General features: G+C 35.9%; 1 protein-coding gene across 2 annotated transcripts in view; it reads right to left on the bottom strand.

Annotated features, from left to right (window-relative positions):
- The window catches only part of COG5 (component of oligomeric golgi complex 5), a 304,245-nt gene that overhangs the window by 49,011 nt on the left and 230,279 nt on the right, over positions 1-24,955 (bottom strand). For both annotated transcript variants that reach the window (XM_036101377.2, XM_078060019.1), the window contains 3 exons: positions 19,331-19,535; positions 14,636-14,797; positions 12,675-12,774 (listed from right to left, as the gene is read on the bottom strand). In XM_036101377.2, coding sequence (XP_035957270.2) covers positions 12,675-12,774; positions 14,636-14,797; positions 19,331-19,535 — 467 coding nt within the window. The remainder of the gene's footprint in view (positions 1-12,674; positions 12,775-14,635; positions 14,798-19,330; positions 19,536-24,955) is intronic.

Raw genomic sequence — 24,955 nt, 5'->3', positions numbered from 1 at the left:
CCAAATGTACAGCATATTATATCTAATTTTGGTTAGTTTATTTTAGGAAGTTCTTAGATGTTTAAACTGGGGAGAGGTGGGTGGTTGGTGAACTCAAGAAGAAAAACAGGCATTTCTACTTTTCCCGATCTTAGTCCTTTTTTACTTTTTTTCTAAGATTAGTTTATTCAACATTAGAGAGTCACTAAACATCTTCCAAAATTTATAAAAGCCTCCATATTTTTTCAAGTCCTAAACACTAAATGATTATCCTCCTATAAAGCTAGGATACACCTATGTGCCACCTCTACAGATACCTTTACAGTTTTTAAAAGTATTTTTAATTGAAATATAAAATCAAGATAGAAATGTATAAAAAACATCAAGGTATAGATAAATGAGTTATCACAAATCAAAAACTCTTGTAACCACAGACAAAAAATTTAAATATTACTAGCACTCCAAAAACCCTTCCTTGTAGTTCCAACTCAATCATCTCCTCCTCCCTCCTATAAAGTGACTTCTTTAAACAAATGGAATCATTTGGGACATAATATTTCATTTATAATAACTATATACATGTTTGTATTTTGCTCAATATTATGTTTGTCAGATTCATCCACGTAGGAATGTATGTAAGCTGTAGTTTGTTCATTTTTCAGTATTGCACAGTATTCCACTGATGAATATCTCAGCATTTACATATCTGTTCTAGTGTTGATAGGCATTTGGGCTGTTTCTAATTTGAGGCTATTATAAATAACGCTGTTATACATGTCTCATGGTGTATATGTATGGGTATTTCTTTTTTTTTTTTAAGATTTTATTTATTTATTTGAGAAAGACAGTGGGGGGCGGGCAGAGGAAGAGGGAGAAGTAAGCTTCCTGCTCAGCAGGGATCCCAATGTAGGGCTCGATCCCAGACCCGGGGATCATGACCTGAACCTAAGGCAGATGCTTAACCTCCTGAGCCACCCAGGCGTCCCCATGTATGGGTATTTGTATTAGGTTTCCCCTTTCACATTTAGATCTACATTCTACCTAATATTTATTTTTGCCTCTCGTGAGAGCTAACTTTCATTTTTTTTCCACAAGGCTATCAAATGAACCCATCATTACTTACTGAAAAGACCATCCTTTCCCCACTGCTCTTCTGCCATCTTTGTCACACAGCAAGTGACTGTATATGTGTGGGGCTATTTCTCTTTCAATGCATGTCTCGATCCTTGTGCTAAAACTTCAGCATCTTAATTACTGTAGGTTTCTAATGGATCTTAATATTAGTAGAACAAATATTTCTGCATTGGTAAAAAGTATACTGTTACACTGAACCTACAGATCAATTTTGGAAGAGCGGATATGTTTATTATACTGAGCCATCCAATCCATGAAGAGAGTATGTGCCATCATTTATTTACTCCTTTAATTTCTCTTAATGTGACTTAGAGTGTTCAGTGCCGTCTTGCCCATGTTTTCTCAAATTATTCATAGAAGCATATTATTTTCTGATGCCATTATAAATAATGTTTTTAAAAAATAAATTCTATTTTCTGTTTGTAGATGGTATACAGAAATAGTTGATTTCTGTATAACTTGTGTATGAAGGAGTTCAGGGCATGCCACTCCAAAATATGCTTCTCTGGTATATTATTTTGAGTTGAAGTCACTGAAAAATAGCAAATATTTCAGAATGGCTTTCTCTGAACCTGCCATATCTGCTTAAAGGCAGGTCCTCCAAAAGGAACTCAACTGTCATAAATCCTCTTCCTAAAAGTTTCATCAACCAGGGAAGACCCACTCTTATCGCAGGACAGAAAACGCCGAAGGAAGTAGCCATCACACCCACACAAATTTTGTCACAAACTGTATCTCCCATCTATTCTTCCAAGGGCCTGATCAACTTTTCTAAAAATCATTCATCATTCTACCCAAGTAGCCCATATCCCCTCTTCTATTTCCCCTATTAAGACATTATAGTTTGCGAATAACACATATTGGGAGATTTTCTAGATACAGTTCAGTTATTTCAGGAGGAAGGAAGGACTATAGACCTCTTTGAAATATATCATGTTTTCCCAGAAAAAATTCACATGTCATAACATTTGATAATTTCCTGGGGTTCACAGATGCCCTGAAGCCCCTTCACCCACCTTCTAGATTAACAATTCCTACCCTAAGATATTATGATTTTAAAAAAAGATTGTCCGAGGAGAAAAAAGATTTTTTTAGGTATGTCTCCGAAAATATTCTAAATTGGCACAACTTCCTACTAGTGAGTTGAGTAAAAGTTGCCCAAGTGTGCTATCTGCTTGATATCGAAAAGGATAATTTAAAAAAAAAAATCAGTCTTCTAACATGTAAATGAGTTCTTTTGTATTCAAATGCAGCCAACTTTAGTTAGCCTTCTAATTTTTAAAGGAAGTGTTATGTGTCTTTTCCTCTTCCCCTCTCTGATTATCCCAAGTGTCTGGGGGTTTTAGAGTAGCCCTTTCAACCATGCCTCCCTCCCCACCACTACCACCACTGTTCTCCAATTCGCAACCATATCTAATGCTTATGGTTCAGAAATCCCATCACACTGGCACACTGCAGATCCAATTCCTGAGTGTGTTTTGGCCTGGTTCCACTTACCAGGCCATCTCACCTCACATCACACTAGGCTGGTACTTACAGCAGCCCTAAGAGGCAAAGGTAGGTTTTCTTTCTATCTTATTTGTGAATATGGCTAGATCTTCACTGTTAGGTGTATCTGTACATCTGAGCGTGCTAGGTAGGAGGGTGCTCTGAGTGAATCAAAGCCTAACCTTGACTAAATGCTGACAATTTTCTCTCTTAAAAACATACTTCCACAGCACTCACCATAGCGCTGTGAACTGTGTAAGACTCTTGAATCACAGACCTGTACCTCTGAAACAAATAATACATTATATGTTAAAGAAGAAGATAGTAGGAAGGGGAAAATGAAGGGGGGGAAATCGGAAGGGGAGACGAACCATGAGAGACTATGGACTCTGAGAAACAAACTGAAGATTCTAGAGGGGAGGGGGGTGGGGGGATGGGTTAGCCTGGTGATGGGTATTAAAGAGGGCACGTATTGAATGGAGCACTGGGTGTTATCCGCAAACAATGAATCATGGAACACTACATCAGAAACTAATGATGTAATGTATGGTGATTAACATAATAAAATAAAAAATTAAAAAAACAACAAAAAAACAAAAAAATACCCCAAAAAACATACTTCCATAGAGTATAACTTTGAAGCATACATTAGGGAATTAAACTATATTCCAATACCCTAGAACAGGGATGAGAATAAAAGCTTTTTTGATCATTAATATGCTTGAAAAGAGGTAAAAGCTCTACAGTGTTGAGACTTCTAATTCCTGTCAAATGGACCAGGTAATTCAGACTAATCCTGTTAATGAGAACACCTTGAAAAAGTGAATAATATATGTAAAAAATCTTCATGGTATTGAAGTGCTAACATGGCAGTAAAAAATTATGAGTCAAGATTCAATTGCCCAAATTTCTTTTCAAGTCTCTAACTACTACTTCTATTTCCTGGAGTTAGTATCCATTCTATTAATAGTTCAGAGACTGAAGAAACTCCACATTCTGAAATTAAGTTAAAAATAAATAAAAGTATATTTTGTAACAAAAGAAATCACAGAAGAAGAAAAATATTTATTTGAATATTATATACTGTAGTAATGAAAACAGGTTTAGGGCAATAAGGATTAGAAAATGTGATAAGGGGTCAAAATATATACCATCAAATGAAGTATACAGAAAAAGGCTCATGAGTTTTTTAAAATAATATTAACATTAATTAAAATCATTAAGTGAATTATGATAGTAATAAATTTCTATCTTTTGGCTATGAAAGTGATATTAAATTCCATAAAAATTTAATACACACTTGGGAGAAGATATTTGCCAATTATGTGTCATAAGAGGTTAATATCTTGTATGTATTAAGAACTCATGCAACCCAACAGCAAAAAACAAAAAATCCAATTAGAGATTAGATCTGAATAGATGACCACAATGATATTATGACACCTCATACCTATTGGAATGGCTAGTATCAAAAAAGACAAAAAATAGGGCGCCTGGGTGGCTCAGTTGGTTAAGCGACTGCCTTCGGCTCAGGTCATGATCCTGGAGTCCCGGGATCGAGTCCCACATCGGGCTCCCTGCTCAGCAGGGAGTCTGCTTCTCCCTCTGACCCTCCTCCCTCTCATGCTCTCTGTCTCTCATTCTCTCTCTCGCAAATAAATAAAATCTTAAAAAAAAAAAAAAAAAATTGCTAAAAAAAAAAGACAAAAAATATAACAAGCGGTGAGGATCTGAAGAAAAGGCAACTTTTGGGCACTGCTGTTGGGAATATAAATTGGTGCAGCCACTACGGAAAACATTATGGAGCTTTCTCAAAAAATTAAAAAATAGAACTATCATATGGATCTACTTCTAATTCTATTTCTGGGTATTTACCCAAAGAAAAGAAAACCACTATCTTGAAAAGATATCTGTACTCCTATGTTCATTGCAGCCTTATTTATACTCGCCAAGACCTGGAAACAACCTAAGTGAGCATGAATGGATGACTGGATAAAGAAAATGTGAGATATATGTACATATATATGTGTATGTATATATATATGTATACACATAAACATATTCATACATACATCACATATATACATGTATACATACATATATGCAATGGGACATTATTCAGCCATTAAAAGAAGAAGGAAATCCTGTCATTTGTGACAACATGCATGGACCTTAAGGGCATTATGCTAAGTAAAATAAGCCAGACAGATAATCAATACTGCATGATATCACTTCCATCTGGAATATTTTAAAAAGAAGAACTCATAGATACAAAGAACAGATTGGTGATTGCTAGAGGCAGTGGGTGGGGGAAATGTGGGTGAAAATGGTCAAAAAATATAAAACTCTATTATAAGATAAGTAAGTCATGGGAATATAACGTATAGCAGAGGACTATAGTTAACAATACTGTATTGTATACTGAAAATTGCTAAAAGAGTAAATCTTAAAAGTTCTCACCACCAGAGGGGCGCCTGGCTGGCCCAGTTGGAAAAGCATGTGACTCTTGATCTTGGGGTCATGAGTTCAAGCCCCACAGTGGGTGTAGAGATGACTTTAAGTAAACAAACAAACAAACAAACTTAAAAAAAAAAAGTTCTCACCACAAGAAAAAAAATTAGGGGCACCTCGGTGGTGCAGTTGGCTAAGCATCCGACTCTTGATTTCAGTTCAGGTAGTGATGTCAGGGTCACTGAGATCAAGCCCCATATCAGGCGGGGAGTCTGTTTAAGTTTCTCTCTCTCTGCCCCTCCCCCGCTCTCTCTCTCTCTTAAAAAAAAAAAATCCTTAAAAAATATTATGTTGTGCACCTACAAATAATACAGCTGACTCTTGAACAACATGGGTTTGAACTGTGCAGGTCCACTTACACATATATTTTTTCCAATAAATACAATGCAGTATTATAAATGTATCTTCTCTTCCCTATGATTTTAATAACACTTTCTTTTCTCTAATTTATTGTAAGAATATGGTATATGATTATTATATTATATATGTATATGATATTATAACATACAAAATGTGTGTTAATTGACTGTTTAATGTTATTTGTAAGGATCCCAGTCAATAGTAGGCTCTTAGTTTTTAGGCTGTTATATGCAGATTTTCAACTCCCATTTTTTATAGCTAAAAAAAAATACATACATATGTAAATAGATATTTTTAAAAATTTAATACATACAGACAGGATTCAAGTAGGGACATTAAGGAATAAAAAGAAAAGTTCATGAACTCTCTTTTCTTGTTATTGCCATGTTCCTAATTTGGCTTTGTGACAGATGGCACGATTGGTCCCAATCCTTCATCCCTGTCTGCATCCCCATCCTTTGCAATTTAATACTGCACTGTGGTTGGGTTATTTTGGTGAGCCAGACTTTTGAGAATATTTTCTCTCGTGTGCTTCTGCCTTCATCATGGGATTAAGCCCAAGGGAGCCTGCTGCAGGAGGAGAGACATGCAGAACAGAGCAGAGTATTTAACTGCGGTTGAAGTCAGCCTCCATCAGCAGCCAGCCTGCTGTGAGCAAACCCAACCAAGATAAGCAACCTAGGGGCACCTGGGTGGCTCAGTCGTTGGGCGTCTGCCTTCGGCTCGGGTCATGATCCCAGGGTCCTGGGATCGAGCCCTGCATCAGGCTTCCTGCTCAGCGGGAAGCCTGCTTCTCCCTCTCCCACTCCCCCTGCTTGTGTTCCCTCTCTCACTGTGTCTCTCTCTCTGTCAAATAAATAAATAAATAAAATCTTTAAAAAGAAAAAAAAGATAAGCAACCTAGCTGCCCTCCATCTGCCTGGAGAAGTATAAGCATTAAGTGCATGTTGTATGCCATTCAGGTGTCGTGGTTGTCTGTCGGGCAATGTTCTAATGGCAACAGATAATACAGACTTTGTAGGCTTTGGCCAACAACTTTGCAGTTCTTACTTTTTTTGAAAATACCGCCTAATGACAATAACCATTTTTTTTTATGATGTTCAGTTAACCAGCAGACAATAACCATTATTTGACATTTCTTTCTGTCTTCACTCTGGCCTACTGAATCTTAGACTAACGTGACCGTTAACTACTGACCTGGCACAGCCCACAGAAAATCAAGCTCTCACAAGTATGGGAAGCAAGTCAGAAAATGATCTCAAAGGAAAGAAGGAGTGATCCAAATAGTTCAATGCAAGAACGGAGGTAAGAAAGAGTGGAAGGCAGTCTAAGAATCAAGAAAGTAGGTAACCCAGGGCGCCTGGGTGGCTCAGGTGTTAAGCGTCTGCCTTCGGCTCAGGTCATGATCCCAGGGTCCTGGGATCGAGCCCCGCATCGGGCTCCCCGCTCGGCGGGAAGCCTGCTTCTCCCTCTCCCACTCCCCCCTGCTTGTGTTCCCTCTCTCGCTGTGTCTCTCTCTGTCAAATAAATAAATAAAATCTTTATTAAAAAAAAAAAAAAAAGAAAGTAGGTAACCCAAAGGGCTTAGTGTATTTGTATTATAGCTAAAGTGCATTTGGGCTGAAGAATCTACTGACATGTTTCATATATTTGCACTTAATATAAAAACTCTTTCAAGTGATTTCACATTTTTAAAAACCTTTTATTATTTTAATGTTAATAATATAGATTATTACCATATGATATTATATGGAGCAGTATCCAGGTAGATGACATTTAAATCTGCATTAAATAATCTGTTTAAAACTAAAAAAGTTGAACCCATGTGTCTATCATCATTTAAATATCACACATGTAGGTTTTCTTCCACTATAGGAATGTCAAGTCTCCAAACTGCTTAAGAAATTACACAAAGAATAAAGGGTATATTTATAAAGCTTAAAACAAAACAAAACAAAACAAAAAACCAAAAACCCTACTGCCATCTAGTACTACTGACCTCACACACAGCTACTGACCTGCATTAAAGTTGAAACCTCCCTTTAAATGTCATTCCTATTATTGTTTCCATTTAAATGGTCTGCAACCTAATTAAATGCCAATCTACTTTCTCACAGTTTATAACATTTGACATTTACACCAAGATTCTAGATGTCATCCCCTGAAACCATCAGATAATAGTTATTGTTGGTAAATGTCCTCACAGTTTACCTTTTAAAAGGACTACTTATTAGTATATTTGCCTATAATTTTGACATCACAAGTTTACAAGCCTATAAAGCTTTATAAAGGTACCACAATAACTCTTATATACTAATATTTTAATTTCATTTTAATATACAGAGCACAAGGAAAACATTGATTCAAACTTACAATAGCAAGGTCTAATAACATTTTCTTCTAAAGGTCACATTTCAGAACTATACGAACAAATTACCAATACATAACCATTAAATCAGTTTGTTCAGTTCAATCATAAAATATATATATCTGCAGGTATGTATTTTGAACATAAAATTCTACTTAGCAAATTATATATAACTTCACAACTCCTGTCAAAACAAGTGAATGAGAACTTTTAAATAAAGACAGTCTAAAAAACACTGATCTCTTGTTCACAAAAGGCCACCTAGGAGGCTGATATTCACATTACACACTAGATTAAATACATACTAGAGGCAGTAAACCCTTACATATGAGAATTCAAGGTTAAATCTCTGTTTTCTTCTAAACGAAACTACTAAACCATCTAAATATCTGCTATGCTCTGAATGTCTGTATCCTTCCCACTCATCCCACCCCTGAATTATACCTTGAAACCTAATGCCCAAGAAGATGGGGCCTTTGGGAGGTGCTTAGGTCATGAGAGGGGAGCACTCTGAATGGGATTAGTGCCCTCATACAAGAGGCTTGAAAGAGCCCCCTTGCCCCCTGGCCTGGGAGGTCAGAGGGAGAAGACAGCCGTCAGTGACCTAGTGAAGGGCCCGCACCAGACACCGAACCTGCTGCTGTCCTGGTCTTGGACTCTGCAGGCTCCAGAACTGTGAGAAATACATCAATGCTGCTTGTAAGTCACCCAGCTGGTATCACTTTGTTATGAACCAAGACACTAACCATTAAGGCCACAGAAGTTAAATAAGCTATAATACATCTATAAAATATATCATGCATGTATTAAAGTAGATTTAGATCTCTATCTCATGTTGTAAAGTAAACAAGGGAACAAGTAAATCACAAAACAATCCTACTTTTCTCAAATAAAAAACAATGTATTTGTGTTGAGGCACAATACAGTTTAAAGCATGGTCTAGAGTCAAATCTGAGTTTAAATGCTTAGTTTCAACACTTGCTAGCTAGCTTTCTACTGTCAGCAGTCTGTTTGGGGCATGCTATTAACTTTCCTTGGCCTCCATTTCCATCTTCTGTAGTGGCAGATACGGATACTGCCATTTCATAGGGCTGTTGTGAAGTACGTGACGTAAGACACATAACGGCTTTGGCATCATCCAAGCCGCTATAACTGGTTGATAACTGTTGTTATTGTTATGGCCCTGACCTAACCTCAAGCAATGAATTCTCTGGTGCCATTTAAGAGTCAGAGAAAAGAACTTAAGAATTTGTCCCTATAGAGTTTTAGGTTTGTATGACATCTAATTTTGCTGATTAATAACAGAAAATAACACATTTGTAATGATAAAATCTCAGATTATTACAAGCATATACACGCACTACATACATATAATTTGTATGTTATACTCTACCAAATCCTAGAATATTAAAACAATGAGGGTAAAAAGAAATAACATTGCTTTTCTAAGCCTGTGGAAGAATTTATCTAAATACACAGTGATTGAGATGACCACAAGAATGGTTCATAGAAGGGATCAACTTGAAAAATCCTTTTATGAGCTTATCTCCTGATAGGAATTAAAGCTATAGTTAAGTATACTAAAATGTTCTGATAGTCAACAAACTTGCACAACTGACCTTTAGGGAAATAAATTTAGGATTCTGAAAAGCTGTTCATTCTACATTTCAGGTTCTATATTTTCAAGTCCCCCTTTTTGAAAACACGTTTGTCTAGAAAATTCTAGCCTTCCTTCATCTCACTGCTTGAACATTCCATTAAGGATCTGATTTCTGTCACTTCCCAACCTTGTGGACTTAAATTTTTCATCTATAAAAAGAATCCTCCATTTATAGAAATATGTCATACCATATATCAAGTCAACATTTCCATTTACAGATGAAGTAGTTATTCTACTTCAAATTCTGTTTCAAGTCTTTCTCCCACTGAAGACTTAATACTGGCTATTTTCCTCTAAATGTTTTCAGTGAAATAATTCTAAAAGAACAGGAATACAGCAAGATCAAAGAATAAAAGATGTCAAATTTAAAAACATAAAGGAGTAACAGAAATAGTATTATTAGCGCAAAATAAGAGATTACTTAAGTCCTTAATCAATAATATATTTTTAAAATAAAGCATATGCTGCTTTTTCTACTCTTAATGCTTAGGCTCTCTTTAGGCACTAAAATCAAAGTTGAAAATGACTTTCTGGCTAGCCTTCAGCATTGTAAGTTTCGTAAGCCTGAGTAATTTAGGTCACAGACTATCTGACCACCAGTATCAATTCAATCAAATGTTTGTTGATATATTTTAATTTTGTCAAAGCCTTTTACCATTAGTGTCTTTTTTTTTTTTTTAAGAATTTTATTTATTTGACAGAGAGCGAAAGCAAGCGCAAGGGGGAGTGGCAGGCAGAGGGAGAGGAAGAAGCAGGAGCCCAATGAGGGGCTTGATCCCAGGACCCTGGGATCATGACCTGAACCAAAGGCAGACTGAGCCACCCAGGTGCCCCTACCATTAGTGTCTTAACTGAAGTCACACTTTACCACTACCACTGCCACCTCCTGTAGCAGAAAAGCAAAATATATATTTTTTTTCTTTTTTTTTGAGGTTGGACCACTGGGCATTTTTTTAAGTTTTATTATGTTATGTTAATCACCATACATTACGTCATTAGTTTTTGATGTAGTGTTCCATGATTCATTGTTTGCGTATAACACCCAGTCCTCCATTCAGTAGGTGCTCTCTTTAATACCCATCACCAGGCTAACCCATCCCCCCACCCCCCTCCCCTCTAGAACGCTCAGTTTGTTTCTCAGAGTCCATAGTCTCTCATGGTTCGTCTCCCCCTCTGATTTGCCCCCCTTCATTTTTCCCTTCCTACTATCTTCTTTTTTTTTAAAGATTTTATTTATTTATTTGACAGAGACACAGTGAGAGAGGGAACACAAGCAGGGGGAGTGGGAGAAGGAGAAGCAGGCTTCCCACCGAGCAGGGAGCCCGATGCGGGGCTTTATCTCAGGACCCTGGGATCATGACCTGAGCCGAAGGCAGACACTTAACGACTGAGCCACCCAGGCGCCCCTATCTTCTTTTTTTTAACATATAATGTATTATTTGTTTCAGAGGTACAGGTCTGTGATTCAACAGTCTCACACAACTCACAGCACTCACCACAGCACATACCCTCCCAGCGTCTATCACCCAGCCGCCCCATCCCTCCCACCCCCCCCCCAACTCCAGCAATTCTCAGTTTGTTTCCTGAGATTAAGAATTCCTCATATGAGTGAGGTCATATGATACATGTCTTTATTATGCTGAGCAAAAAAAGCAAAATATTTTCTATACATATGCTGGTTCTTCCTTATAATGTTGTTCTCAGGTGGGACTATCTAATGATTTTTTTCCTGACATTTTCAGTAATTACACTAGATTCTATTGGATATAATACTGAATTTCATTTGTAGCAACAAACCACGCTTTTAAAAGCAATGAACATCATTAAAAAGCTTTTATTAAAAAAGTTTGAGAGAAAAATTAGTCATCTAATTACCTACAAAGAGCTGCCATGGTCTGTGTATAGGGCCAGTTTTCAATAAACAAAGTTTTAAAAAGCTGCTTCTAAATTGCTTATCAAGGCTACCAGAACAACTGAATGTAAAACAGCACATTAACAGGCAAATAAAATGCGGCCATCCACTGGAACTGAAAGAAGCCACATATGACTGTTCCCACCAAGGATCATTTTATGCAAATTCCTTCAGTTCAATTTGTTACCAACCTACCCTAAAAATCATTCCAGAACCAACTAGAACTACTAGGATATAGGTAAAACCACATTACTTCATTTTATGATGTTTCATCTGGGAGCAGTCAGAGAGGCTAAAGTGAAAAACACAGTTGGTCGCTCCTGTAAAGGCAGCAGAGATGCTGGCACGTGCCTTAAAATTCATCGCAGCACAGCTGAAAATAAACTGAAGCCTCGTTCTTTACATTCAGTTAGCATACATATACACTATTTAAACATGTGTGCTTAACTTTAAAACATTAATACATAAAATTAGGATTATGATTCAGCTAATTATACATTATTTTAAATACAAATAATATTTCAAATAAAATTATTTTAGGGTTAAACTTCCATGTTCTAGGGTTAAAAGCTTCAAAAGTAAATCAACATTTTTTATTACAATTTTAAGCACTTCACTTCCTCTAGCCATTTTTTAATAGTTCAAGTCAAGGGGCTCCTGGGTGGCTCAGTCGTTAAGCGTCTGCCTTCGGCTCAGGTCATGATCCCAGAGTCCTGGGATCGAGCCCCACATCGGGCTCCCTGCTCTGCGGGAAGCCTGCTTCTCCCTCTCCCACTCCCCCTGCTTGTGTTCCTGCTCTCGCTATCTCTTTCTCTGTCAAATAAATAAATAAAATCTTAAAAAAAAAAAAAATAGTTCAAGTCAATTTCACAATAGGTAAACTGCATGAATGATATCTGGGGTGAGTGGTCACAACACAGGGGAATTTTGATCAATCTGAGACATATATATATATATATATATATATATATATATATATATATATATATATATAAATTAGGCCATAAGGTGGTGCAAGCATTTTTTTTAAAAGCCTTATAAAACCTTCCTACATTCTGAAAGGATAACAACGGTAGGAGGGCCATTTTTTAAATAGATCTAACTTTTTGGGGGGTTCAAGTTCATCAGAAAGTTTCAAAATTTCAATAAAGTAAAACCACCAGTATATTAATATTCAGTCAATTCAATACTGATACTTATAGTCAAGTAGAATTAGCAATTTTAAACAAAATCACGAGCTCTAACAGAAGGGTATCACTTACAAGCTGCTCCGATTTTACACCGTACAACTGGACGGTCTTGGCCACATTTTTTGACACGGCTAATGTGAGGTCTGCATCTACAGCAGCTACATTTAGTTCACTGCATAAAACAAAAACAGACTTTAATTATTAGCAACATAGTTCATCAACAAAGAAGAGAACAACATATAAACTGAAACCCAATAAGCAGTGTAGTGATTCTTTTTATAGATTTCACTGATTGCTTCCAAGAATTGGTTGTATTGTTTAATTTTTCCTCCTAAATTCAGCATTAGGAAAAAGTGCTTTGAGATGGTTTGTTAATGACCAGTTTCTCATTAATAAAAGCACATCATGTGTGGGTTCAGGCTGTGATTAAGAGTAAATTGTGTTCAGATTTCTAAAGTAGCACTCTTGTTAATACTGATAAGTGCAATACGAGACACTGCATATCACAGACATCTGCAAGGAAATGACAGCTTTTGAATGGAAATGATGACCTTGGAAGGACATAGGCTAAAAATATAAATTACACATGATACATAAAGATGCTCAGTTTCTGTAGAAATTATGTCAATCCATGCTATTTTGCAGAGTAGCTTTTTAAATATATCAAAAGCATAACAAAAATTTAATTTGAAATTTTAAAATTTGGAGTCTTGAAGTATTCCTTTGCCATACTTATTTTCAACTTTAACACTGGATTGGTTGGGACTGCCAAAAAGAAAAAAAAAAGTGTTTACAAAGACCATGGAAAAAATACTAGGAGTTAAAAACTGCACAAAAACCCATACACAGGTAGAAAGCAGGAAAAGTAATTATTGTCTCTGAAGTAGCAAAATACATCTTGGCACTTAACAGATTCTCTTTATGAAGAAAGTGAAGGACTTTGAAACAACACTGGTGCATACTGTGTGTGATAAAAATGCCCTTCATAAATAGTGAGACATAACTTTATTAATGCTCACTTTCAAATGCTACTGAATACTGGCAATAACTATGCTTCTTCAAGCTTCATGTTATATTTGATTACAGCATTGCCAAGCTGCCCAGAAGAATGGGAGAGATGCCTCTTTAACATTTCCATAAATAGGTCAAAAGATCAAATTGAAAAAAAAAAAAAAAAAAAAAAATCAAACTGAATCCAAGATTGTTCTTGTCACTACTATACCAAACAGATAACAGAGACATTAGAGTAAAAAAATCTAGTCAGGACTTCGGTAAGTCACGATAATTACGGAAAGATTCAAGATCAAGATGTACAGCATGCAAGTCACCAGCTTCAAATCTGCAGTCTAAAACAATCTAGACAGTTCTATACTTTGGTCCTCTATTGCCTAACTACTATTTTTATTTCTCAAAATGTTCATCTACAAATGTACAGACCTACTGTTATGACAACTTGTTAGCTGTGACAGGAACTGAGATAGTCTTAACTGCAAATTCATCTGGGTAAGTGTAAATGTCTAAGGCAACAGTATAATTACATTGTCTGCAAGCATTCAGGTGGCACCTCTACAAGGATACCTTGCCTTTTGAGAGTTTTAAAAGCTGTCACATTCACTTAGAAAGCTCAAAATAGCAAACACAAGTAGGCTAATCAAGATTATAATCCTGTGTATGACATTAAGTACTTTATGGATTTAAGATAATAAACCCTAAGCTCTATGCTTTAACTTCTCAGTTTGTAAAATTATTTTTGTGCTTATTTTACTATATAATATTATTTACTATGGCATAAAAATTAGGTTTACTTTGCATCCTTGACAAGATACAGAATAATTATAATAAGCTATTTTTAGACTGTATTTAAATGGTTTTATTAATTGGAATCTTAAGTACTTACTATATGTGTACTGATTCACTGCAAAACTCTTGATTTAATTGCAGGACTAATTACCTGAATAATTTGAAGTAAATTAAAACATCACTAACAAATGTGGCAGGCATTTTACAGCATGCCACCATATAAAAATACATACCTTGCTATAGTTTTAATGATACCTTCAAGTTCATCTGCCGAAGGAGGATTGCGACCACCGGGGGGAAAAACCAAGTTGATAGGATCAAAGAGTCGAGATAAAGATTTTGATAAATAAGCAGCTTCATAGGGTTGCAGTGAGTCTTTCAAAGCCTTTTCTGGGCTGTGAGGGCAAAATTTATTAAAACTGAATTCAGATTATACAAAACTAAATGCTATTGTATTGGGTTGTAAACACCTTTCTTAAAAACCTATCTTCTTTATAAAACGTTTTTATGAACAAAAAGAAAAAATTCTGTTTAAAAATGTATATATTTACAAATACATTTCATAACTAAACATTTATTGAGAACTAAACATTTTTATTTATAAATAAGTCCTATGTATAAATGTAATATAATATATGCCAGTATCTAGTAAGTCTGTCATTTGAAACTAAAAGAATAACAATGTAAAATCTTACTAATTCTAATGGGGCTATGCCTTTGCTTAGGAAATCCAATTTTCAGAGAGTATCAAAGCTTCACGAGAGAGCCAAGTGAGCAGAAACCTGCTCCACTGACTCGACTCTTTCCACCCACAGCCGCCATTTCTCACAGAGCTCCCCGAGAGGGAAGTGCCCAGGGTCTAGGCTGTTATCAGCCTTCCAATGCCAAACGAACAGAATGGGGACAAATAAAAAGTGTTTCTGAAAGTGCTGCAATCACATAAATCCTCTCAACTGGAGTTCTAAGCTCATTTGTTTCACCATATTCTTCACAAACTGGAACTTAGCCTACTATACGCATCTTTCTTTCTTAATCTTCCCATGTCTCCAATTACTTGTATTTTCAGTTAGCAGTCCCACTATCAGGTCTTCCACTTTTCCTTTGGCAATTACTATCAAATGTCTACAACCATTATTTCCATCTGCTTTCTTATTCCTATAATTAACTCCGTATCTCCTCACATCGCTCCTGTTTATAATCCCTCTACCAGTCCTTCCATTTTTTTTTTTTTTTAAACAAATCCCCCTTCATTCTAAATGTCAACCTTAAAAACATCTGATTTGCTCCATCGTGTAATTTATGAAACCTGGCTTTTTTCTTTTCCCACCCTTTCTGGTCATCTAATGAGCCCTAGAGGTCACAATGCTCTTGGCTCGTACATCATAATTCCATAGTTATCTCTTAACATTTCTCATTCAATAAGTATTTCCCTCAGCACGTATTTACTGAGAATACTATGTACCAGGCCTTGTTAAGTGCTGGGAAGATGTAGATTACAAGTACTTTACAATGCAGGGAAGAAATGTGCAGGTAAAGTGCTAACTATAGTGATTTCTAGAATAGGTGAAGATAGAATACAATGGGTACAGGGAGGACGGTATCTAAATTTGCCTGAGGCAATCCTCTATTGAAGACCATGCCATCTATTTAAATGTCTTGCTATTTTTGCTCCTGTTATTTACTGACCTTAAGAAGCCTCTTTCCTCTTCTGCAGATATTTCAGTTCTGAATTATAAGTACTAACACTCCTCCTGTCTCTGAATCTGCACTAAAGATCCTTGGTGACTACAATGTCAAAACTGATAACTTTCTGGGGTGCCTGGCTCAGCTGTTAAGCGTCTGCCTTCGGCTCAGATCATGTTCGGCAGGAAGCCTGCTTCTCCCTCTCCCACTCCCCCTGCTTGTGTTCCCTCTCTTGCTGTGTCTCTCTCTGTCAAATAAATAAAATCTTAAAAAAAAATCTTAAAAAAACAAACAGATAACTGTCCTAAAACCCATCCTGTTTGAGAAGTCTGCTCTTATTTTAGCTTTACTAAGGAGCTTCCATATCTGAATAATCATTTTGAACTACTCTTCTAAGATCTCCAAGCTTGAACACAACTTTTCATATCCCCACTGTCCCCATCTCCTTCCCTCCTACAAATACTATTAAGTCTCTACAATTTGCCAGGTAAGTCCTGGGTGTGGGAAATACACTAGTGAAGTCAAAATTCCCTGTCCTCTTAAACTTTACTAATGAGAAACTTAATGTTGCTAATGAGAAAGACACACACAAAAATAAACACAAATTTTTTAAGTGTTTTAAATATGGAATATGAGAGTCATAAGTTTTAAGAGAAAAATAAAGCAAGCAAGCCAGAAAGAATGTGTTCAGCTGTCTTTCTCTCTGTCTCTCTCTTTTTTTTTTTCATCCTATTTTGGATAGGATAAGGCAAGGGCAGGTGACCAACAATACATTCTATACATATTTTATACAACTGCATTTTAAATCAGGTAAGAGAAAAAAGGAGAAAATACGCATTTGTAGTATCTTTTATTATTCCCTAACTCTCTTTACTGGTGCTCTTTATTTGTGTGTACTTGAATTACCAACTGAGATGACTTGGTTATGAGCCTGAAGAACTTCCTGTACTATTTCTTGCAAGTTAGGTCTGCTAGCAACAAATTCTCTCAGTTTTTGTTTATCTAGGTAAGTCTTTACTTCTCTTCCTTATGAACAACAGCTTTATTGAATATAGGATTGTTGCTTCATAATTTCCTTCTTTGAGCACTTCGAGCCCACCACCTTCTGGTCTCCTTTGTTTCTGCTGAGAAGTCAGCTGTAAATCTTTTGGGGCTCCCTTATAACTGATGAGTAGTTTTTCTTTGCCGGCTATCAAGATGTTCTCCTTGTCTTTCACTTTAAACACTTATACTATGATGTGTCTTGTTTGTGGTCTTTATGAGTTAATCCTACTTGGAGTTTGTTGAGTTTCGTGGGTGTGTAGGTTATTTTTCAATAAATTTGGGAAGTTTTCAGCCATTATGTCTTTGAATATTTTTTCTTCTCCTTTCTCTCTCTCCTCTTATTGTGGCACTCCCATTACATGTGTGTTGGTATGTTTAATGGTGCCATACATTTCTCTGAGGCTCTGTTCATTTTTTTTTTCATTTCTTCCTATCTGTTTTTAGGCCTACATTAAGTCTAGTTTCCAGTTGGCTAATTTTATAATGCTAGTTCAAATCTATTGTTGAGTTCCTCTAGTGATTTTTAAAATTTTAGTGACAACTATTCAACTGCAGCACTTCCATTTGATTCTTTTTTATAATTTTCATCTTTGTATTGATATTGTCCATTTGATGCAACATGGTCATCATATAGTCCTTTACTTAATCATGCTTTCTTTTACTTCTGTGAACATATTTCTAATGGCTAATTTGAAGTCTTATTCTATTAAATCTGATGTTTGGTCACTCTCACAGTCTCTGTTGCTTGTTTTTTTGTTTTTTGTTTTCCCCTCAGTGTATGGGTCATACTGTTATATTTCTTTGTATGCTTCATTATTTTTGTTAGAAACTGGACATTTCAGATAATACATTATTGCAACTCTGGGTACTAGATTTCCGCACCTTGGGGCTTGTTTAGTGACTGGCTAGATTATTTTAGTGAAGTCTATTTCTCCCCCAGTGTGAAACCTTTGTCAGAGAGGCATAGCTTTGCGTATGCCCACAGTCACCCAGGGAAAACGGTGGTACTAACAGGGTTCTGTCTCCTCTCTTTCCTGGACCACACTCCTTTTTAATTTTAAGGAAAGCACAAAATACAAAACAGAAGTTCTACCTCCTGGAGATAAACCACTATCACCATTTGCTGTGTATACTTGCAGACCTTTTTAGGGGCCAGAATATGGATTTAAAAATAAAAAATAGAATGGTACTATATATTGTATTTTATATAATATTAAAAAAACTTACTAGATCTTTGTAGATCAAGAAATGAGTTAAGTTCTCTTGCCCCTCTTCCATTATCTTACCTAATTTCCATGTTTAGCATAAAAGAGTTATTGAAGAGAAAAATGTAGTCTCATTCTATCTTCCCAGCCTACAGCCATGCCATTTATTTTGCCAGTGAAAACTTCTACATCCTATATTTCACTAGCCAGGACTTCTTACTATGGTGGATACAATTTAAGTATTTAGAAAAATAAAAACTGAAAGAGAAACATTTATATCCACCCAGCATTTTTTTACAAAGTAGGTGGTAAGAATCTGCTGTTACCTGAGTCAGCCTTGTCCAGTAAATGATTCTAGTGTTAAAAGAAAATGTGCAAGCCAATCAATTGATTTGTTGTTCAAAGAGAAATGTGAAAATAATATTCTTTTTCAACTAAGGAGGGAAGTTGGCTGGTTTAAACTTACTGACATGGTATACTGTTTTCCAAAGTTGCACCTAACTATGGCTACATACACTGTACTTTATGAGTAAGCTAAGAGATTTCAGGTTTAATTGTGACTATACTCAGTTTTTTCCTACCAGACTGAGAAGCTATCCCATCATAAGATTTATTTCCCTTACAGTTCCTGAACACACCAGCTACTTTTATATCATATTTATGCCAGTGGTCCATCAATAATGATACTATCTGATGTAATTACAGGTATATTACCAATTAAAAGATAGTGACCACATATGCTCATCTCCTAGCTTCTACTCACCCTACTTGGTGCTGTACTTTACATCAGATTCCAGTTAAGAACTAGGCTGCTCAACTAAGGATCAAGTCTGACTTTTTCCTTTAAGTATTGCAAAGTCTTCTATGGTATACATATAAAACATGATCATTACAAATATATAGAAGATTAGCATATCCCCATTTTCTAATTTATAATAAAAACAGAAGACAAAATCCTTATCATGACAGTAAACAGATTTGATTAAACAAACATACTCATAATCTGGCTTTTTTGGTATGAATATGTCTTGTGTATCATCTTCCATGTGTTGTAGGTCAACATAGAGGTCTGTAGTTCCACTCGCATTAAACTTTCCTTGAATATTTTGGCTGTATTGTTGAAGACGCTTCCATAAGTCATTATAAAGACGTAATAATTTAGGGTATTCTCCTTCGAATGCCTGTTTCAAAAACATAGAAGCTGCCAAGCAAAATAATAACATGGATAAGAAAATAAAATAAAATGTGGCAGATAAATTTTCTTTTGTATATGTTGATGCTACAACTAGCCTATAGTAAAGGACAAACCAAAGATATATTCTAATGAGGCTTTTTAAAATAATGCTAGTAAAAGTAATTTTCCTCCTATTCACTGCATTTGATATGTGAAACACATATTCCGAAGCCTAATCTATAAGAAAACAGACAAATCAACAATTACAATTGAAGATTTCAATTCCTTCTCTCCAATAACTGATAAAACAAGTACACAGAAAATCAGTAAGCATATAGAAAATCTAAACAATACCCAAATTCACTTAATTGACATTATATAATACTTCATTCAAAACAGCAAGGCACACATTTTGAAGTGGAATATCAAGATCAACAATATTTGATGCCATAAAACAGTATGAATAGATGTAAAAACTTTCAAGTTATACAAAGTATGTTCTAGATTAGGAATCAGTAATAGAAAGAGATCTTTAAAAATCCTGGATAAATACCCAGAAGTAGAATTGCCAGATCATATGATAGTTCTATTTTTAAATTTTTTGAGGAACCTCCATAATATTTCCACAGTGGCTGCACCAATTTACATTCCCATCAACAGTGTACGAGGGTTCCTTTTTCTCCACATCCTAATCACTTGTTATTTTTTGTTTTTGTGATTCTAGTCATTCTGACAGATGTGAGGTAATAGCTCACTGTGGTTTTGATTTGCATTCCCCTGATGGTTAATGATGCTGAGCATCTTTTCATGTACCTGTTGGTATGTCTTCTTTGGAAAAATGTCTATTCAGGTCCTCTGCCCATGTTTAATCAGGTTCTTTGTTTTTGTTTTTGGTGGAGTTTTTTTGGGTGCTGAGTTGTATGAGTTCTTTATATATATTGGATAGTAACCCCTTACCAGATATATCATTTGCAAATATCCTCTCCCATTCAGAACTTTTTAAAACACAGAGAAGCCCTATTTAAGATAAGCAGACATTAAAATGCAACTTTTGAATGGAAAATTTGATCAAAGCTAAAACATTAAGTTTTGAATGGAGAATCAGACTTAAAAAAACAAAAACAAAAACAACCACCTGAGGTTACCCCTTGTGCAAACTATATATCCGTATAATTAGGACAGAATAATTGCCTGCCTATATCTGGCTATGATCACTAGGAGGTTTCCTAGTTGTGTTTTTCTATAATAGCAGCAACACAAAGTTACAGAATCCACCAACTGGGTATGAATTCTATCCTACAATCATCCCTTTTAGCAGGAATATAAAGCACACATATTCTCTTCCAACCTAACTAGCTAATCTTGAATCCACTTACAATATGAAAATGACCACCCTTGTTATCTCACAGAAAAAAGTAAAGGTCACCCCAAAAAATCCCTTCAACTTCTTACCCTCCATCCCCTATAAATGTTTCTAGTTTTCAGCCCTCTTCACAGAATCAAGTATGCATTCCATAGAACACACACAACAGTCTGAGAATAACAGTAATAATACTATCATCAGTAACATGCTTACTTAAAAGAGTTCATGGGATTTTGGGGGGAATTCTCATTGTCCTTTCAATATATCCCAATAGGGCTAGAAAACCAACTACTATAAAGTAGTCAAATGAAAGAGTGCCTCTCCATGTGGTTTTGCCACCAACTGGACAAACATCTGCATTAAGATTTTCCATTTTACTTTTGATCTTTAGTAATTTCTTCTTTCATTTTCATTCTTTATAACTACATAAAATATTTATAGGACTTTGAAGTTAAATCTACACAACAAAGTAGGTTCAAAGAAGTCTAGCTTTTATCCCTGGTCTCCCCTAATGTATTCTTCACAGATACCCTCCCCCCCCCCCCACTCCCGCTATTGGTAATCATTTTCTGGATTTTATGGTTCATTCTTCCATTTCTTAAAAATATAAGCCAAAATGTATATTTATACCACTCCCTATCTTAGGTAAACAATAGCACACTGCACACATATTTCTCCACTTTTTTAACTTAATGTATCTTGGAGATCGTTCCATAGTAGCATATAAAGCTATTCCTCATTCCTTTTTTTTTGGCCTCTCATTCTTTTTAAATAGCTGCATGGCATTCCATTCTATAGACACATCACAGTTTGTTTAATCACCTAAGTGATGAACATTTGGGCTACTTCCAGTATTTTTCTATTCCAAATAATGATCCAATGAATAGTCTTGTGAATACGTCTTTTTATAGTTTTGCTAATGTGTCTATGAAATAGATCCTTAGAAGCAGAATTGCTGAGTAAAAAAGCAAATGCTTATATGACTTTCTTAGATACTATGAACTCCCCTCCAATAAAGTCTGTATTTGAATTCACAATGTGTGAGGAGTGACATTTCTCCACAGGCTTATCAACAGAGTGTGTTTTTAAACTTTTTAAAATTTTTTTGCTCATTTGATAGATGAGAAATGGTGTCTCTATTTACTTTAATTTTGCATTTCTCGGTTCATGGGGGGACACTGAACATCTTTTCCAAATAAAAGGTATCTATATTTTTTTTTCTTTAGGGTTGTTGGTCTTTTTCATCTCATTTTAGCAGCTTTTTATATTAGGGAAACTAGCTTCTTTTCTTTGATGTAAGTTATGTTTTTCAAGTTTGTCACTTGTCTTTTTATTTTGCTTAAGGTTTTTTCCTGCCATGTAAAATTTTTAATATAATCAAATCATCAATCTTTTCATAATTGCTTCTAGATGTTAGATCAGTTAGAGAAGTTTTCCCTATTCCTAGCTTACTCACTAATGTTTTCTTCCAGCCCTCGAATGTTTCATAGTTTACATTTAATTCTTTGATCCATTTGGACTTTATCCTGATACTTGAGGTAAATTGGGGATTTTTTTCCTCTGAACTCTTTATTTCACTCCACTCTTCAATTCTGAGCGCTTTATCCATTTCCGTAACTACTGGGTCATATTTATGCATTCAACAAATCCTCATGGAGGATTTAATTAAATATCTTAGTCTCATGTTTGTTTTCTTCTTTCACCTCAATGAAAACTGCTTCATATTTTATAACTGATGACATACAATGTTCATTGCAAAGGAACAAATACATAAAGATATAAATAAAAAGGTAAAAATTATTTGATATTCTATTATCCTATGATAATCACCCCAACATTTTTGTACCATCCTTTCATGTCCCTGTTTATCATACATACATACAAACTGTTGTTTTCTAAAAGTACTTCACATTAGGATCTCATTTAGCTTTTAAGTGCTTACTATTTTTTTAATGAAAGGTTTTTTTTTTCCCTGGTTAAGTGTCCGAATCTTTTTTTTTTTAAAGATTTTATTTATTTATTTGACAGAGAGAGACAGCAAGAGAGGGAACACAAGCAAGCGGAGTGGGAGAGGGAGAAGCAGGCTTCCCGCTGAGCAGGGAGCCCAACGCGGGGCTCAATCCCAGGACCCTGGGATCATGACCTGAGCTGAAGGCAGACGCTCAATGACAGAGCCACCCAGGCGCCCCACTGAAAGGTATTTTTATTTTTAGTTTTTCTCCTCAGATTTCCTCCTAATTCTTAAAGCCTTTAAATATTAATTTAACACTTTAGGCATCCATTTCAACAGAATGTCAAATGTAATGAGCACTGTGCTTTGTGATAAGAATGTAGTATGGAACAGAGGTACACAGATAAGCTTTTTCTAGAGCGTGGCAGAAGATACAGACAAGCAAGGAGGTGAGCCATTATGAAACAGTGGGTAATTACTAAAGTTGGGGATATATAAGAGCTTTATGGGAGCAGACAGAGGATGTCATACCCATATCTGAGCATGTGTATGGGTAGGGAGACATCAAGGAACACTTCATTTCTAAACTGAGATTCGGAAAACGAATATGAGTTATCCAGATGAAGGGGAGGAAATAGACATGTGTTTCAGGTATTTGTAAAACTGAGAAGCAAGAGGATGATCCAATCACAAACTGAAACTCCAATACAGAGACAAAAAATTAGAAAGGAAAAAAAAAATGAGCGCTGATAAGAAGGGACCAGAAAAGTCATGTTGGGAATGTATCCTGGGAGTAATGGGGGAAGAAGAGTGGAGGCCAGACCAGGGCTCCCACCGTAACAATTAAAGAAGCCATATACATTTTTATAAATTCAAGTTTGTACCAAGCCGAGAACCTCTGCTAGAGAAGAAACTAGCAGAGCGTTTAGTGGTTCATGGGACTGGAGTAAAAATTTTGAAACTTAAGGACTCTCATCCCTAGTGTCCCATTTTAGATTTTACTTAGCTATGGACCTGCAAGGGAAGCCGGGGAACTAGGTCTAAAACTTCAAAGGTCAGAGGTAAACTATCCTTCTTATCTGTGGAAACATATAGGAAACAAAGGCCAGCTGAGGGGAGAGAACATGCAACACAAGCAGGTCTTCCTTCCCATGAAGACATTCACCAGATTCTGAAGTTTCATGAAGCAGAAGGCTGAAGAGCCTTGTCTGGAAACCTCTGAATGGCAGAGCTAGATCAAACTTGGGATTTCAGGGCTGAGGAGACAAAGACCCTCCAACCTCTCAATTAAAAGCCTGGGAGAAGTATGCCCAAGAAAAAGAAAAATTAGAGACAGATTGAGTCTTATTAAAACTGCAACTATCCCAATCCAACCCAGTCCTAGAATGAATTGAAATGATCAACATAGGGCGCCTGGGTGGCTCAGTCGTTAAGCATCTGCCTTCAGCTCAGGTCATGATCCCAGGGTCCTGGGATCGAGTCCCACATCGGGCTCCCTGCTCAGCAGGGGGCCTGCTTCTCCCTCTCCCACTCCCCCTGCTTGTGTTCCTGCTCTTGCTGTCTCTCTCTCTGTCAAATAAATAAAATCTTTAAAAAAAAAAAAAAAAAGAAATGATCAACATACATATGTACAACTAGACTGCCAAAGGGGGAGAAAAGAGATGAGTAAAATGCTTCAGAATATGTGAATAAAATCTTATGAATGAATAAGGCAGACCGTTCCATAGAAATGAACAGAAACTTTGAAAAACAGTATCTAAATAGCCTATAAATATGTGGAAAAAATGAATATCATTAATCATTAGGGAAATAAAATTAAGACTGCAATGTGATTTGACTAAATGTCCACCAGAATGGTTAAAGAAAAAAAACACAAACAATACCAAGTGTTAACAAGGATATGAGAAAAAGTGGACTGCCAAGGAGAGTTTAAATTGGTGCAACATTTGAAAACTCTGGCAGTAACTATTCAAGCTGACCACATATAAACTCTATTACATACTATATTAGTTTCCATATCTGCTATAACAAATTACCACAAATTTGGTGGTTTAATACAACATGAATGTATTATCTTACAGATCTGGAGATCAGAAGTACAAAATTGGTCTAAGCCAAAATCAAGTTATCAGC

The sequence above is a fragment of the Halichoerus grypus genome, chromosome 12, assembly GCF_964656455.1.
Source record: "Halichoerus grypus chromosome 12, mHalGry1.hap1.1, whole genome shotgun sequence".
Taxonomy (NCBI): domain Eukaryota; kingdom Metazoa; phylum Chordata; class Mammalia; order Carnivora; family Phocidae; genus Halichoerus; species Halichoerus grypus.
Note: the sequence above shows the minus strand (reverse complement) of the source record. Positions and strands in the feature narration are given on the sequence as shown.